The 11,991-nt window shown below is 41.0% G+C and overlaps 1 protein-coding gene across 2 annotated transcripts; it reads right to left on the bottom strand.

Annotated features, from left to right (window-relative positions):
• Window positions 1–727: 727 nt before the first annotated feature.
• On the bottom strand, window positions 728–10,135 carry chrnd (cholinergic receptor, nicotinic, delta (muscle)). 2 transcript variants are annotated; one of them, XM_084940078.1, is made up of 12 exons: window positions 9,933–10,135; window positions 8,413–8,558; window positions 8,237–8,281; window positions 8,021–8,130; window positions 6,964–7,119; window positions 6,694–6,806; window positions 5,551–5,751; window positions 4,990–5,101; window positions 3,966–4,080; window positions 2,647–2,857; window positions 2,269–2,387; window positions 728–1,090 (listed from the first exon to the last, which is right to left on the bottom strand). In XM_084940078.1, the coding sequence occupies exons 1-12, from the start codon at window positions 9,988–9,990 to the stop codon at window positions 908–910; spliced, it is 1,569 nt and encodes a 522-aa protein (XP_084796204.1). In that variant the 5' UTR covers window positions 9,991–10,135; the 3' UTR covers window positions 728–907. The 2 variants fall into 2 exon arrangements, with proteins under 2 accessions (XP_084796204.1, XP_084796205.1); XM_084940079.1 differs by lacking the exon at window positions 9,933–10,135 and having other exon boundaries at window positions 8,400–8,504.
• Between the last annotated feature and the right edge of the window lie 1,856 nt (window positions 10,136–11,991).

Below are 11,991 nucleotides of genomic sequence, written 5' to 3'. Positions count from 1 at the left end.
CAAGTAAATGTAAAAATTATCGTGCAAAAAAGGTAATTTAAAAGTACATTTTTTTCAAAAACTTACTCGAGTAAATGTAACGGAGTAACTCGTTACTACCCACCTCTGCCTACCTGCCAGCTCTTGTTTAACCGTTTCCTGAGCAGAGCTGGTTATAAACTAACATTATGGCAGGTAATGTAGGACTGAAGTGTCCTAAAAATCACACTTAAACAGTTTTTTTAAAGGTAAAGTACATTCTCACATCATACGAGTTTATTATCCAAGTCTCAGAATCCAACAAAGTTACATCCACTTTACAGACTGTTGTACCAATGCTGACTAACAGCAGCACTTAACGACAGAAACATGCAGGATATCCTCACCAGCTCACCTTGATATCTGTGTCACTGGACAGCTTTCTCCAGAGTGAATCGACGTGGACACCAGCCGAGGTAAACAGCTGACTGACAGAGGAGTCACAACATAGACTTGTTTGTCCTGCTGCAGCTGGACATGCATTCGAATTGGGAGAGTTACAAACATAGAATTTAACTGACTGCACTATGCAATCTAATAACATCTAGTGGTGACGTTTTACACACCGAACCTTGGAGAGTTTAAAAAACAGTCTTTGGTTCATGCAAAGAAAAAAAGGTTAAAGAGTGAAAGTGAATATTCTCAGCCTGGCTGTGCTTAAAAAACTGCTGGTTCAATTATTGTGAACAGAAACAAATCATGTCAAAGATTTCTGATTATAAATGTTTATTCAAACCACAAACACTGGATTAAATCAAATACAGACTTATTAATTCAACACAAGAAAACACACACAGCTACAGTATTTTGTCATACAGAGTAACAAACCTCAGGATATGAACACAGAGTAACAGCGCTCTCTGCTGTGTTGGGTGCTTTTGTTCATGTGCTACAGCAGACGTGCATGGTTCTCCATGTAGTCATGCGGGTCTCCTTCAAAGGGCAGACGTGGAGGACTGTTGCAGGCTCCCATCAGGAAGATGATGATGGTGCCAAGGATCATCACAGGAGTGATCAGGAAGAGGCAGAGACGGTCGACGGTGCGAGCGATGCCGCTCCAGTTATCTTTCTCCTGTGACGACACCAGCGAGGGCAGAGTTTTATGTTTCACCTCATTTTTTATTCAATAAAAACAATAAAGCCATAACCAAAGGAACTAATGAGCTTCTAGTCCTCTCATCAGATGTTGTTACAGTCTGGCCCCAGATCCAAGAATAATGAAGTCAACACAGCAGTGTTAAAAACTGATGGTTTGGGGACTCCAGTGAACCACAGTGGAAGATTTGGAAGAGACGTGAATCTTCCCAGCAGCGGGCAGACTACCGAAATTACTCCAAGAGCACATCAACGACTCATCTAGGATGTCACAAAAGAACATCTAAAGAACTGCAGGCATCACTTAAGGTCAGAGTTCACGATTCAACAATAAGAAAGTGACTGGGCAAAAATGTCATCCATGGGCGAGATCCAAGACGAAAACCACTGCTGACCAACAAAACATCTGGATGATCCCCAGACTGACCAGATGTAACGGGTTTAAGTCCAGTTACATCAGGTTTAAAACAAATACAACTTTTCAATCAAACATGGAGGTAGTGTGATGGGTTGGGGCTGCGTTGCTGCTTCAGGTCCTGGACGACTTGCTGTAAATGAACCGTGAATTCTGATCTGTACCAGAAAATCCTGAAGGAGAATGTCCGACCATCAGTTCATACACTGAAGCTCAAGATCACTTGGGTTATACAGCTGGATGATGAGCCCAAAAAACAGAATGAAAGTTTTGGACTGGCTTTGGAGTCCAGACTAAAATTCAATGGAGATGCTGTTTATGCTGAAAAACCCTCCAATGTGACAGAATTCACACAATTCTGCGAAAAGGAGTGGGGCCAAAATTCCTCCCCAGTGATGTGTAACATTTGTTTTTATTTATTATTGATGCATGAACCTTCCCCCCAAGGCTGGCACAACCAGTTATGAGGCTTAAGGGGCGATGACTTTCACACAGGGCCAGGTCGGTTTGGGCAGCTTTTTCTCTTTATCAATGAAACCATCATTTGAAAACTGTGTTTTGTATTTTCTTGGATTAACTTTGACAAATATTAGAATTTGTTTGTTGATTTGAAACATGTGCGTGTGGGAAATACTGAAAAAAATGCAAAATGTTGATGAAAACGTGCTAACATTTTTTACACAATTCAAAGCATCTTGAATCAAGCAGAGCATCGTCACGTTCTGGTTGTTCGCTCTCACCTCGTTGTATTCGTTCTTGTTGCGCATGTGTTTGATGATGTAGTTCGCTCCGTCCACGGCTGGCTTCATTTCAGAGTACAGCTGATCCGTCACACCTCCATCATCCTGGGGTTTCACCACTACACACACACACACACACACACACACACACCTCAATTTAAACATCCTCTCTGCAGGTTTTACTGCAGAGTCCACTGATCACGTATACGACCAAACAGCTGGCCCCAGCAGCATCAGACTCCAACACAAAGATGCAAAACTACGTGTAATACTGATGTGCTGAAGCCTGGCGACGAAGGCCACATCACTACATCTGATTCTGATTTCCTGTCACAATAACGCAGCATCTTATAAACACACTCAGGTGACGGTGCGTACATGCTGCATGGGTGACTCGAGTGGTGAAGCCGTGTCTCTCCGACTGTTTCTCAAACATCAGCTCGCTGCGAGACTTGACGGTGTAGTATTCGTCCGCTTTGGCGATGTAACCCACTGAACTCGATCGTCGCGGCAACGCTCCATCCCACGCTGGCTCTGCCTCCGCAGGGTGGGACATGAGCAAGAGCCGAGGCAACCGTTCGAGGAAAAACTGGACGTGGACAGAAACGTGTTTATTTAAATAAAACTCAGAAAGTTTTATATTTAATACATTACTATTGCTGTATGGCACTATTACAGTACTACACTGCAGTGTGTCTGAAAGCTGACACTTTAAGTTGGCATATATTGGACAAACAAAAGTAAATCTAATATAAACAAATGAATTTTAATGCCATAAATATTCTTAAAAATGTAGTCATTGAATTAATGCTCAAATACACCATAAATAGATATTTGTAGTATTTAATTCTGTAGTTATGTACCTTGATATTGATTCTCCTATTTTTGCTTTTGAATTAATTTTACTTTATTATTTTATTTTCAGCTGTGCTGCCTCAGCACTGTCAGTGTGAATCAGTGAATACACATCAATAAGCAGCAATGCATTAAAATAAGCTGGGAAAATATTGTGAGAGAAAGATGCAAAGCAAATAAAAAATTCTGCAGCTCGGGTCATAACTCGCACTCCGTTAAGAGCTCATATTACCCCAGTTCTTCAGCAGCTTCACTGGTTGCCCATAGAGGCCAGAATAAATGCTAAAATCTTACTTCTTACATACAGCTGTATCCATAAATCTGCTCCTTCATATTTGTGTGACCTGCTCCATATCACCACTGTTTCCTGCCTTCTCAGATCATCATCTGCTATTCATCTTACTGCTCCATCCTCACACCTTAGTACTCACAGCTCAAAACACATCTGTTTAAACTGGCTTATTCGCTTTAATGCTGATTTTATCTGTTGTCAAGCTCTGTTTTGTAATTTTAACTTATTTTATGTATTTTATGACTACTGTTCCTTTTATTAATTTTTGGTTTTTGTAAGGTGACCCTGGGTTTCTGAAAGGCGCCCTTAAATAAAATGTATTATTATTATTATAAATAAGTTCTTAATAAATAAATCAGTAAGTAAATAAATAAGTTTTTAAAACGTGCAACAGATATTTAAAATAAATGCACAGAAATATTCTTTGGCTGCTGCTTAAAATGTGTAATATGTTTGTGCATTGAATGGTATATTTTATAAATTCATTTCACCTGGACAGGATGTACATCACATGTTGTAGGCTTCGCGTGTGTGTGTGTGTGTGTTTTACCCTCTTGGTCCACTCAGTCATGACGTGCGTGCTCGGCGTCCTGAAGTGCAGGTTGAGGACGACCACACAGTTTAAAACGACCACAGTAACCAGCACCATGATGAACATCAAATACCTGAGAGACAGTTTAACTGGTTTAAGTACGACTGTATTTATTTTTCCCTCTTTGATCTATTATTTCTTTCTTTTTTAAATTAAATATACACATTATTTTCTCACTTTTCATTTCTTGTTATTTGTCAGCGAGTGTTTACAGACTGGGAATTTTAAAAAACAGCAGTCCATATTTGGAGAGTCTTCACCCCAAACAGGAAAACTGTAATTCTGGGCATCAAACTGGCTCCAAAGCAAACAGCTGTGCTACACTTTACTGAACAAATGATGCGCTTCCAGTATGCAGACTCTTTCTCCAAGTTCTCATTATTACTTCAGTCTCGTTTGAAGGCTTCTGTCCTGCAGTCCATTCCTCTCATGACTCTCTCCTTTGAGGCTACAATTCCCAACTGTTGGACGTCACATATCTCAGTCGTTTTTCGTTTACTTCCTACCTCTGCCAGGCTCGTTCTGTCCTGCGTGTCTCTGAATTTCTTGACGACACTTCTCACTCCAGTTCATGATACACGCTGTGATACTAACTTTGAATATTCATCTCCTGCGTTGTGAGCATCAACGATTCTTTTTCTCAAATCTAAACAAATGTATCTGGTTTTGGCATGACGCTTTCTCAGGTGACATGTTAAAGCCTTGTTGAAGTTTTTAAACTGCATTGCAAAGTTTAAGTACATCCCTGCACAGCAGTGGTTTGTGCTCTGGCTCAATAAAAAGGGCGTCAGAAGGCTAATAACACTGACCCTGGTAACTCTGACTGTTCTCTGAAATAATCGTGTTGCTGTGTGCAAACAGAAATCATTCATGTTTACTGAAGAAAACCAGCATATTATAAAGAAGCATTTGGAAAAGCTTCAATTTGAATCTAAAGCTGATGTTTCCAGCTGTTGTTGGGAGTATGTTTTGCATTTCTTACTTAACAATAAGCGGCACAGACATGGAAGTTTCCGGCAGCCTTTGAGAGATCAGCAGCAGGAAGACAGATTGAGCGAGCAGCACAGAGATGGACAAGGTCATCTTCTCACCACCTGCACACAAAACGCACAAACTGTTTCAACAAGTGAAGGAAACCAGTTCAGACTGGAATCATTTTAAACCTCCAACAAAGTATTTCTGGGCAGTTTAAGAGCAAAGTGTTTGCAAAGTGTTTGCAGGTGAGCTCTGTTTACACTAAGACCAGAGGAATCGACAGGAGATTCCCAGTTACGGTGATTTCTGACTTTTTCCCAGATTAATGTTTAAAAATATAAATGATTTAATTATAATTAGTTTACAAATACATTTAATCTGCCTTGCTGCAGTTTCCTGTTGACAGCCTGCAGAAGATTTTAAGCTTTCAGAGTTGGCACATTTCTCTGTCTTATAAAAAAAACAAAACTGAGTGTGTCTCTGTGCATGTCGAGGAATATTTGCACAGCTCAGTAACACCACAGGTTACAGAGAAATGGTTGAAATTGCTCTTTAAACGTGCACTGACTGTCAGCGGGCAGGTAGTAGACGAGGCAGGCCAGGAAGGAGATGAGCACACAGGGAATGATGATGTTGACAATGTAGAACAGAGGTTTGCGTTTGATGATCAGGTAGAAGGTGATGTCCTGGTGCTTGTTGCTGTCCATGGGGATGTGCTTGTAGATGTTTCTCCTGGCCGGCCGGTGGACGATCTCCCACTCGCCGTTTTCTGCCAACATTAGTGGAGAACATGAGATGAGACGCAGACAGAGGAAAGTTTACATAACGGCGCTTCCTCCACGTTTGACTGCCAAACCTGACTGCGTCGTTTCAGCCTAAAGTGAAAAGATGTCTGTTCTTTGACATTAGAAGCACTAAAATGTGTTTTTCATGTCCATGTTTGTGAAAAATGTATTTAAATGCAGTGAAGTCCAAACGTCTTTTTTTTTTTTGCCTGTGCACACTACAGTAATTATACATTTTTTACAAAGATGCAATAAAAGTGTTGGAGTTTCACTGGAACTCTTCATATGAGGTGTTGATGTACTGGTGATGAAATAAAAGAGGCCAGAGTTGGACTGAAAAAACTGAATAAACCCATCGAAGAAAGAGCAACACTTTCAGTCTGGTTCATTCATAAAAAGACGGAATCCACTGACCAGCTCAGGATCACCAAAAACCCAGAAAGACCACAAAAGACAATTAAAGTGGATGATGACAGAATTTTTTCCATGGTTAAGAAAACTAACTTCACAAGATCTAACCTTAAGAAGAGACTCAAAGAGGTAAGAGTATCACTGTCAGCAATCAAGAGACGCCTTCATGAATACAAATACAGACGGTTTACAACAAGATGCAAAGCTCAAGACAAGAAGACCAGCTACATGATCTTTATGTGCAAGTTAAATCCTGACCAATACTGTGGGAGGAGGTGTGGTTCTTTGTGGACAGGCGGCTGCACGGACACTTTTCCAGATGAGCCAAAAATATATATTTGGACGGGATCGAGGTGAAGCTTTACTGGAATGATGGGAAGAGAAACGTCTTCAGAAGGAAACATTCATGAAGTCTATCACATCATCGGTCAGACAGTTACAGTATGGCATGGGCATTTCTGACAGGGAAAAGTAAAGTGTGAACATAACACTGGAGTGCAGAAAAGAGCATCTACCTGTAAAGCTAGCAGGGTCAATAACGACCCACTCTACTGTATAGTTGGCGACTTCTCCGGCGTATTCTTCTTTCAGGAGCATCCGGATCTCTTTGGCGTTGTAGGTCAGAGAGCTGCAAAGCACCGTGACAAACACGGATTAAATTAATCTGAGATGTTTTCAGGAGAAAAACACCATAAAAACTTTATAGATTTGCTTCACAGCAGACTGTAAATTCTGATTTTGGATGCATAACTGTCAACAGAGAGCTTTAAATAATTCTTTCTTACGTGAACTTGAGCGTGCAGTTCTGCCAGTCGAAGGGGAAGTATCTGACGTTGATGGAGCAGGAGGAGCGGAAGATGGCCGGTGGCAACCAGTAGCAGAAACCATTTTCATACACCAGTACATTACTGTAGTAGGCCACTTCAAACTGGGCATCATTACTGAGGCATGGAGGAAGGAGGAAAGGACATACAGTTAGGAAAATCTGTTTTTGCACAATGGTTTATTTATTTATTTTATTTGGGCTCTTCACTCCACCACAGTGGGTTTTACATCAGTGCAGACTTTCAGCTGTAATTTAAGGAGATCAACACAAAGTGTAGCCTTAAAACTGATTTGGTTTTGCAGTACTGTGAAAAAGTTTTTGCAACACTTGAATGTTTGAGATCTTTAAAGACAAAGACAACCTGAGTAAATAGAAATGTAGTTTTTAAATTATGATTTTAATTATTAAGGGAAAAAACATTCAAACCTGCGTGAAAAAACCTAATAACATGTGCCAGCCTTACTGGCAAGAACTGCAGTCAAGTGTTTGAGATAACTGCCAGTGAGTCTTTCACATCACTGTGGAGGAAGTTTGGCCAACTTTACTTTGCAGAGTTGTTTTAATACAGTCACATTGGAGGATTTTTGAGCATGAACAGCAGCTTTAAGGTCACACCAAAGCATTTGACTCACTCATTCTGAGATGGACTTCCTGCTGTGTTTTGGATCATTGTCCTGCTGTATAATACAAGTGCTCCCAAGGTTCAAGACAGCAAATTAATGGCCAAACAGACCAGAATTAATGGTTCCATCAATTACACCAAATCGTCCTGAAGCAGCAAAGCAGCCCCAAACCTTTACGGGACTCAAACCTCCCAAAAAGTTCAGCTTTTGTCTCATAAATCCACAGAATACCAGCAGTGGTTTTCACTCAGGGTGGCAAAAACAGGGCCAGGCAGGTTTGGAAAACCTTTTTCCCTTAATGACTGGGATTATCATGACAAAATATTTTTCATTTACATCTAAACTTTTTAATTTTCCATTGGCATAAAAATGAGTTTTTGTGTGTGACCTCACTTGTTTTCCAGAACGATCTCCGGCAGCCACACCATGCTGGGCGGCAGCCGGAGTATCTCAATGCCACCAAACTCTGTGGAATTCCACGTCAGCCGGTAGTCAGTCCACGTCTGCCATAACACACACACACACACACACACACACACACACACACACACACACAGAAGTAAATAAAGAGCTGCAAATGAAGATGTAAAAGAATGAATTGTTACCCACAATTTCCAGCCACACGTTCGTCAGCAGCGTCTCATCTACTTCTTTCTACAGAGGAGAACAAAGACAAACATCGAATGATGTTTCTGTTTGAATGTGTTCGATTTAAACTTTCAGCCTAACGGACACATTTAAAGTTTTAATGACAGGATGAACATAAACACACAGAAGCTGCGAACCAGAGAGATGAGGTTGGAGAGCGTGAGGGCGAGGTTAACATCGACAACATCCTGCTGCTTCTCGACGGGGCGCAGCTCCTTGTTGTATCCCATCTCTTTGAACACGTATTCAATAACACGCTCCTCTTCGTTCCTGCCATTGCACTCTAACACACACACACAGATTAAAACACACACGTTTTACAACTGCTGTTCATATTCTCTAAGCTGCTTCTACTAAAACTGGGAGAGATTATACAAAAGTCCAGCAGGCCAACAAAGGACACATTTCAGTATTTAAGATGAGCAAACCAAACCTGCTGAGGAGCCAGTGGGCAAAAAAATCTGTTGGAAACCTAGAAACCAACCAGTACTGTGAAGGAGGAATGAGACAAGCAACAGTGCTCAGAACAATGGGAAGGTCTAAAGATCAACTGCAAACATTAGAGGTGGATGCTGGGTGGGTGCAGCAGTGCTGACATCAGAGGGACAGGTGGGGTATGACATGACGTGGATGAGGCGTGTAGAGAGTGTGAAGCGGTGCAGCTCAACTCGGCTCCCTGCACTAGCTCAGACCCCCCCAACCAGCTTCTTTCTGTTGACGGTGTTTGAATTTAGACATGTTTACTCTGTTTTAAAAGAAATTAAAATCTGAGTCTTAAGATCAAAATAAATCAAACGGTATCACCAGTGACAGTTTGGTTTACAGTGTGGAGTCTGATCCCAGTATTAGTCCAAAGCTGAATCAGAGCGGCTCCATCTGCTCAGGAGATGAGACACTTGAAAGCTTCCTAATGGGCTTCCAGCTCCTGTTTCCAAGGTCAAACATAAACTCATCTCTAAACTCAAAGAATGTGCTGCTCAATTTAGAAATCCACAATCCCACAAAGTCCAGGTGACATCTTTTTGTGTTTGTTTTTAGTTTGTTTTTTGACTAACAGCCAGGCCTAGTGACACAAATACACTGTAAACAAGCATGACATTCACCGAGGAAAACAGACGGGATCCAAGCGCATGAATGCTTCATGCTGCTCGGATTTCACAGCTGCTCTGCAGATCCATCGACCACGACGGCTGCTGTGATAACCGGCTTCCCATCCTACAGCTCACCACACAGCAGCGCTTTGATTTTCACCAATCTGATTCAAAGGGCACGCTGCACATCGCTGGTACACACGCAGTTTACATTTTTCTATTTGAGATGATCGTTTTTCACTAACGAGGTTTTAATTTGGATTTTAAAAAAACCTCTGTACTGTCTCAATACCCAACTATTTGCTCAATGAGTCCTTCCTTAGAACCCCCCCCCCCCAAAAAAAAAAACACTTCATTTAAAAAAAAGACTTGAAGTAAGTCTTACACAAAAGTTTTAGTCAGTCACATAATCAATTAACAGACCAGCTGCTTTAGCTGTAGATTACATTTTCCAGTAAGAAAAAACTTCCTGCTTTATGATTAAAGATATTTTCAACCTTTAAAATAAAAGATTTGCTTTGAAAACATTTCGTCAGGTTATCAGCTTAACGTTTTCACTAACTTACCCGGTGACAGCAGTGTGAGCAGGAACAGAGTGGCCAGTGCTGCACGCTGAAGCTCCATGGCTGAGTGGAAGTGAGAGGTCCAGAGCCCTTTCACCCACCGACCTCCTGCCAGAACCCGAGAGGCAGAGTGACAAACAACAGCTGCAGACACACTGAGCAGAAAATAGAAAGCACAGAGCAGGCCTGAGCCGCCGGCTGTTGTCACCAACACCCCGTACGGGAAACAGAAAGAGCCACGAAGAAAGTCGGATACACTCATCGCAACACAAGAGCTGAACGTTCAGATTCACACGAGAAAAGGCTCAAACTGTGGACACAACTGTCATAGCAGATGTCACAGTGGACCTATATTTGACGTCTCATATGTAAACTGTTACCAGCCTGGACACTGATAATAAACATGGAGTTTTAAATTATGAGATCTGAATAAGTTAAAAAAAACAACAACACTCAGTTTGAGACACTTTTTTCACTCTTGGGTCTGTATGATGTCACAGACAGGCGATATTCAAACACCAATAAATATGGAAGCAGGTACAAATAAATCCGATCATCCCTCTAATTTATATTTGGACAGAAAAAAAATCCTGATTCCTGTTTCTCCCTGCTGACCTGCTGGATTCAAAGCTCATACCATTACATCGTTAGTTACTATTATTCTAATATTTTCACAGTAAGCTTTAAGCTGTGTTTGACTCTCATGGTTCAAGGTAACTTTATTTATACCCATAGGCAAGAAAAATGACAGCATTTGGCATCCCTTCAAAAACACACATACCTAATAAAAATATAAACCTCACTGTAGCACATGTATAGTAATTTAAACATTTCAAATCAAAAACAAAAACTGTCCCTGTTGCTGTCACTGAATTAAATAAGCACTAAGCTGTTTTTATAACGCTTTGTCCTGCATCCCGGAAATAGAAACCTCCGTCCTGAGGAAAGAAGCTGAAATTCAGCCCTTGGAGGATGAGAACCATTTTTAAGGACTGATAAAGCCATCCTCTGTACCTGCTTAGAGTACAGGGAGGCTAAACAAGACTGTTAGGGATGCACCGATACCGATACTGGTATCGGGTATCGGGGCCGATACTGTAAAATGTGTGTGTACTCATACTCGTAAAAGTTAACCGATACCAACTTATTTCATTAATCAGAGGGTGGCTTGTCATTTCTGTTGTAGTTTTTTAGATTGGCCACTAGGGGGACATCCCACGCTAAACAGGCACAGGGTTAGGCGAGTGAGACTGGCGACTCCAGATAAAAAAGAGAAACTGGAGGCTGCTGTAGCTTGGCTAAACAAAATGTCAGCAGTGTGGACCGGAACAGCCAACTTTAACTCAGGTTTTGGAAAAGCGATGAAAAATGTCAAGAGAAAATCCACAGGCAGTTTAAATAACAGAGGCTCTGACTCATTTTATCGCTCTGGATGACCAGCCAATGCCGGTCGTGGAAAACAGAGGATTGCACCGTCTTCTAAGCATACTCGAGCTGCGATATGAAATTCCCAACCGCCCATACATCAGGGAGATAATGGTGCCAAAACTTTCTGAAGAGGTAAAGACAAGCAGTGTGTGCGCGATGTCAGTCCTCGGTTTAACGGCACAGTGGACTGATGATCCACGGGCAGATGAGGAGTTCGTTCGTCAATACCAAATACTTTCGTTATTTTGTTTGTTTGTTTACAATATGGACACTCTGCAATAATTTAAAAGTTTATTTTATTCGCAAATCTAATTTGTATTTATTTTATTCCAAACAGAAGTGTTTATTTATTATTCTGAAAGCTCGAGACAGTGCCAATAGTTCAGTGATATTTTGTAAAATTACAATGTGGAGACTCTGCAATAATTTAACAGAAGTGCTTATTTTTCACTTGAAATTTTTTTGTGGTCATTTTTAGATTTTATTTTTTATCGGCAGGGAATATAATAAAACCTGTCTTTCAATTAATTGTATTATAGTATCGGTATCATATCGGTTTGAAAAAATTGGTATCGTTGCATCCCTAAACACTGTGGCTCACCTATCAGACGACTGGACCATCTCACTATTTGAT

This window comes from Perissodus microlepis, chromosome 9 (genome assembly GCF_051167445.1).
Source record: "Perissodus microlepis isolate ML-2025 ecotype Zambia chromosome 9, ASM5116744v1, whole genome shotgun sequence".
Taxonomy (NCBI): domain Eukaryota; kingdom Metazoa; phylum Chordata; class Actinopteri; order Cichliformes; family Cichlidae; genus Perissodus; species Perissodus microlepis.
This window is presented reverse-complemented; position numbering and strand designations above follow the sequence as displayed.

What these genes read in the sequence shown, in the direction of transcription:
- chrnd (XM_084940078.1), bottom strand. Translation starts at nt 9,990, where the DNA reads ATGGAGCTTCAGCGTGCAGCACTGGCCACTCTGTTCCTGCTCACACTG. An exon ending in CGAACGTGTGGCTGGAAATT is followed by an intron (nt 8,131 to 8,236) that starts GTGGGTAACAAT and finishes GTGTTATGGCAG; the next exon opens with ACGTGGACTGACTACCGGCT. An exon ending in TGACCCTGCTAGCTTTACAG is followed by an intron (nt 5,752 to 6,693) that starts GTAGATGCTCTT and finishes TAATGTTGGCAG; the next exon opens with AAAACGGCGAGTGGGAGATC.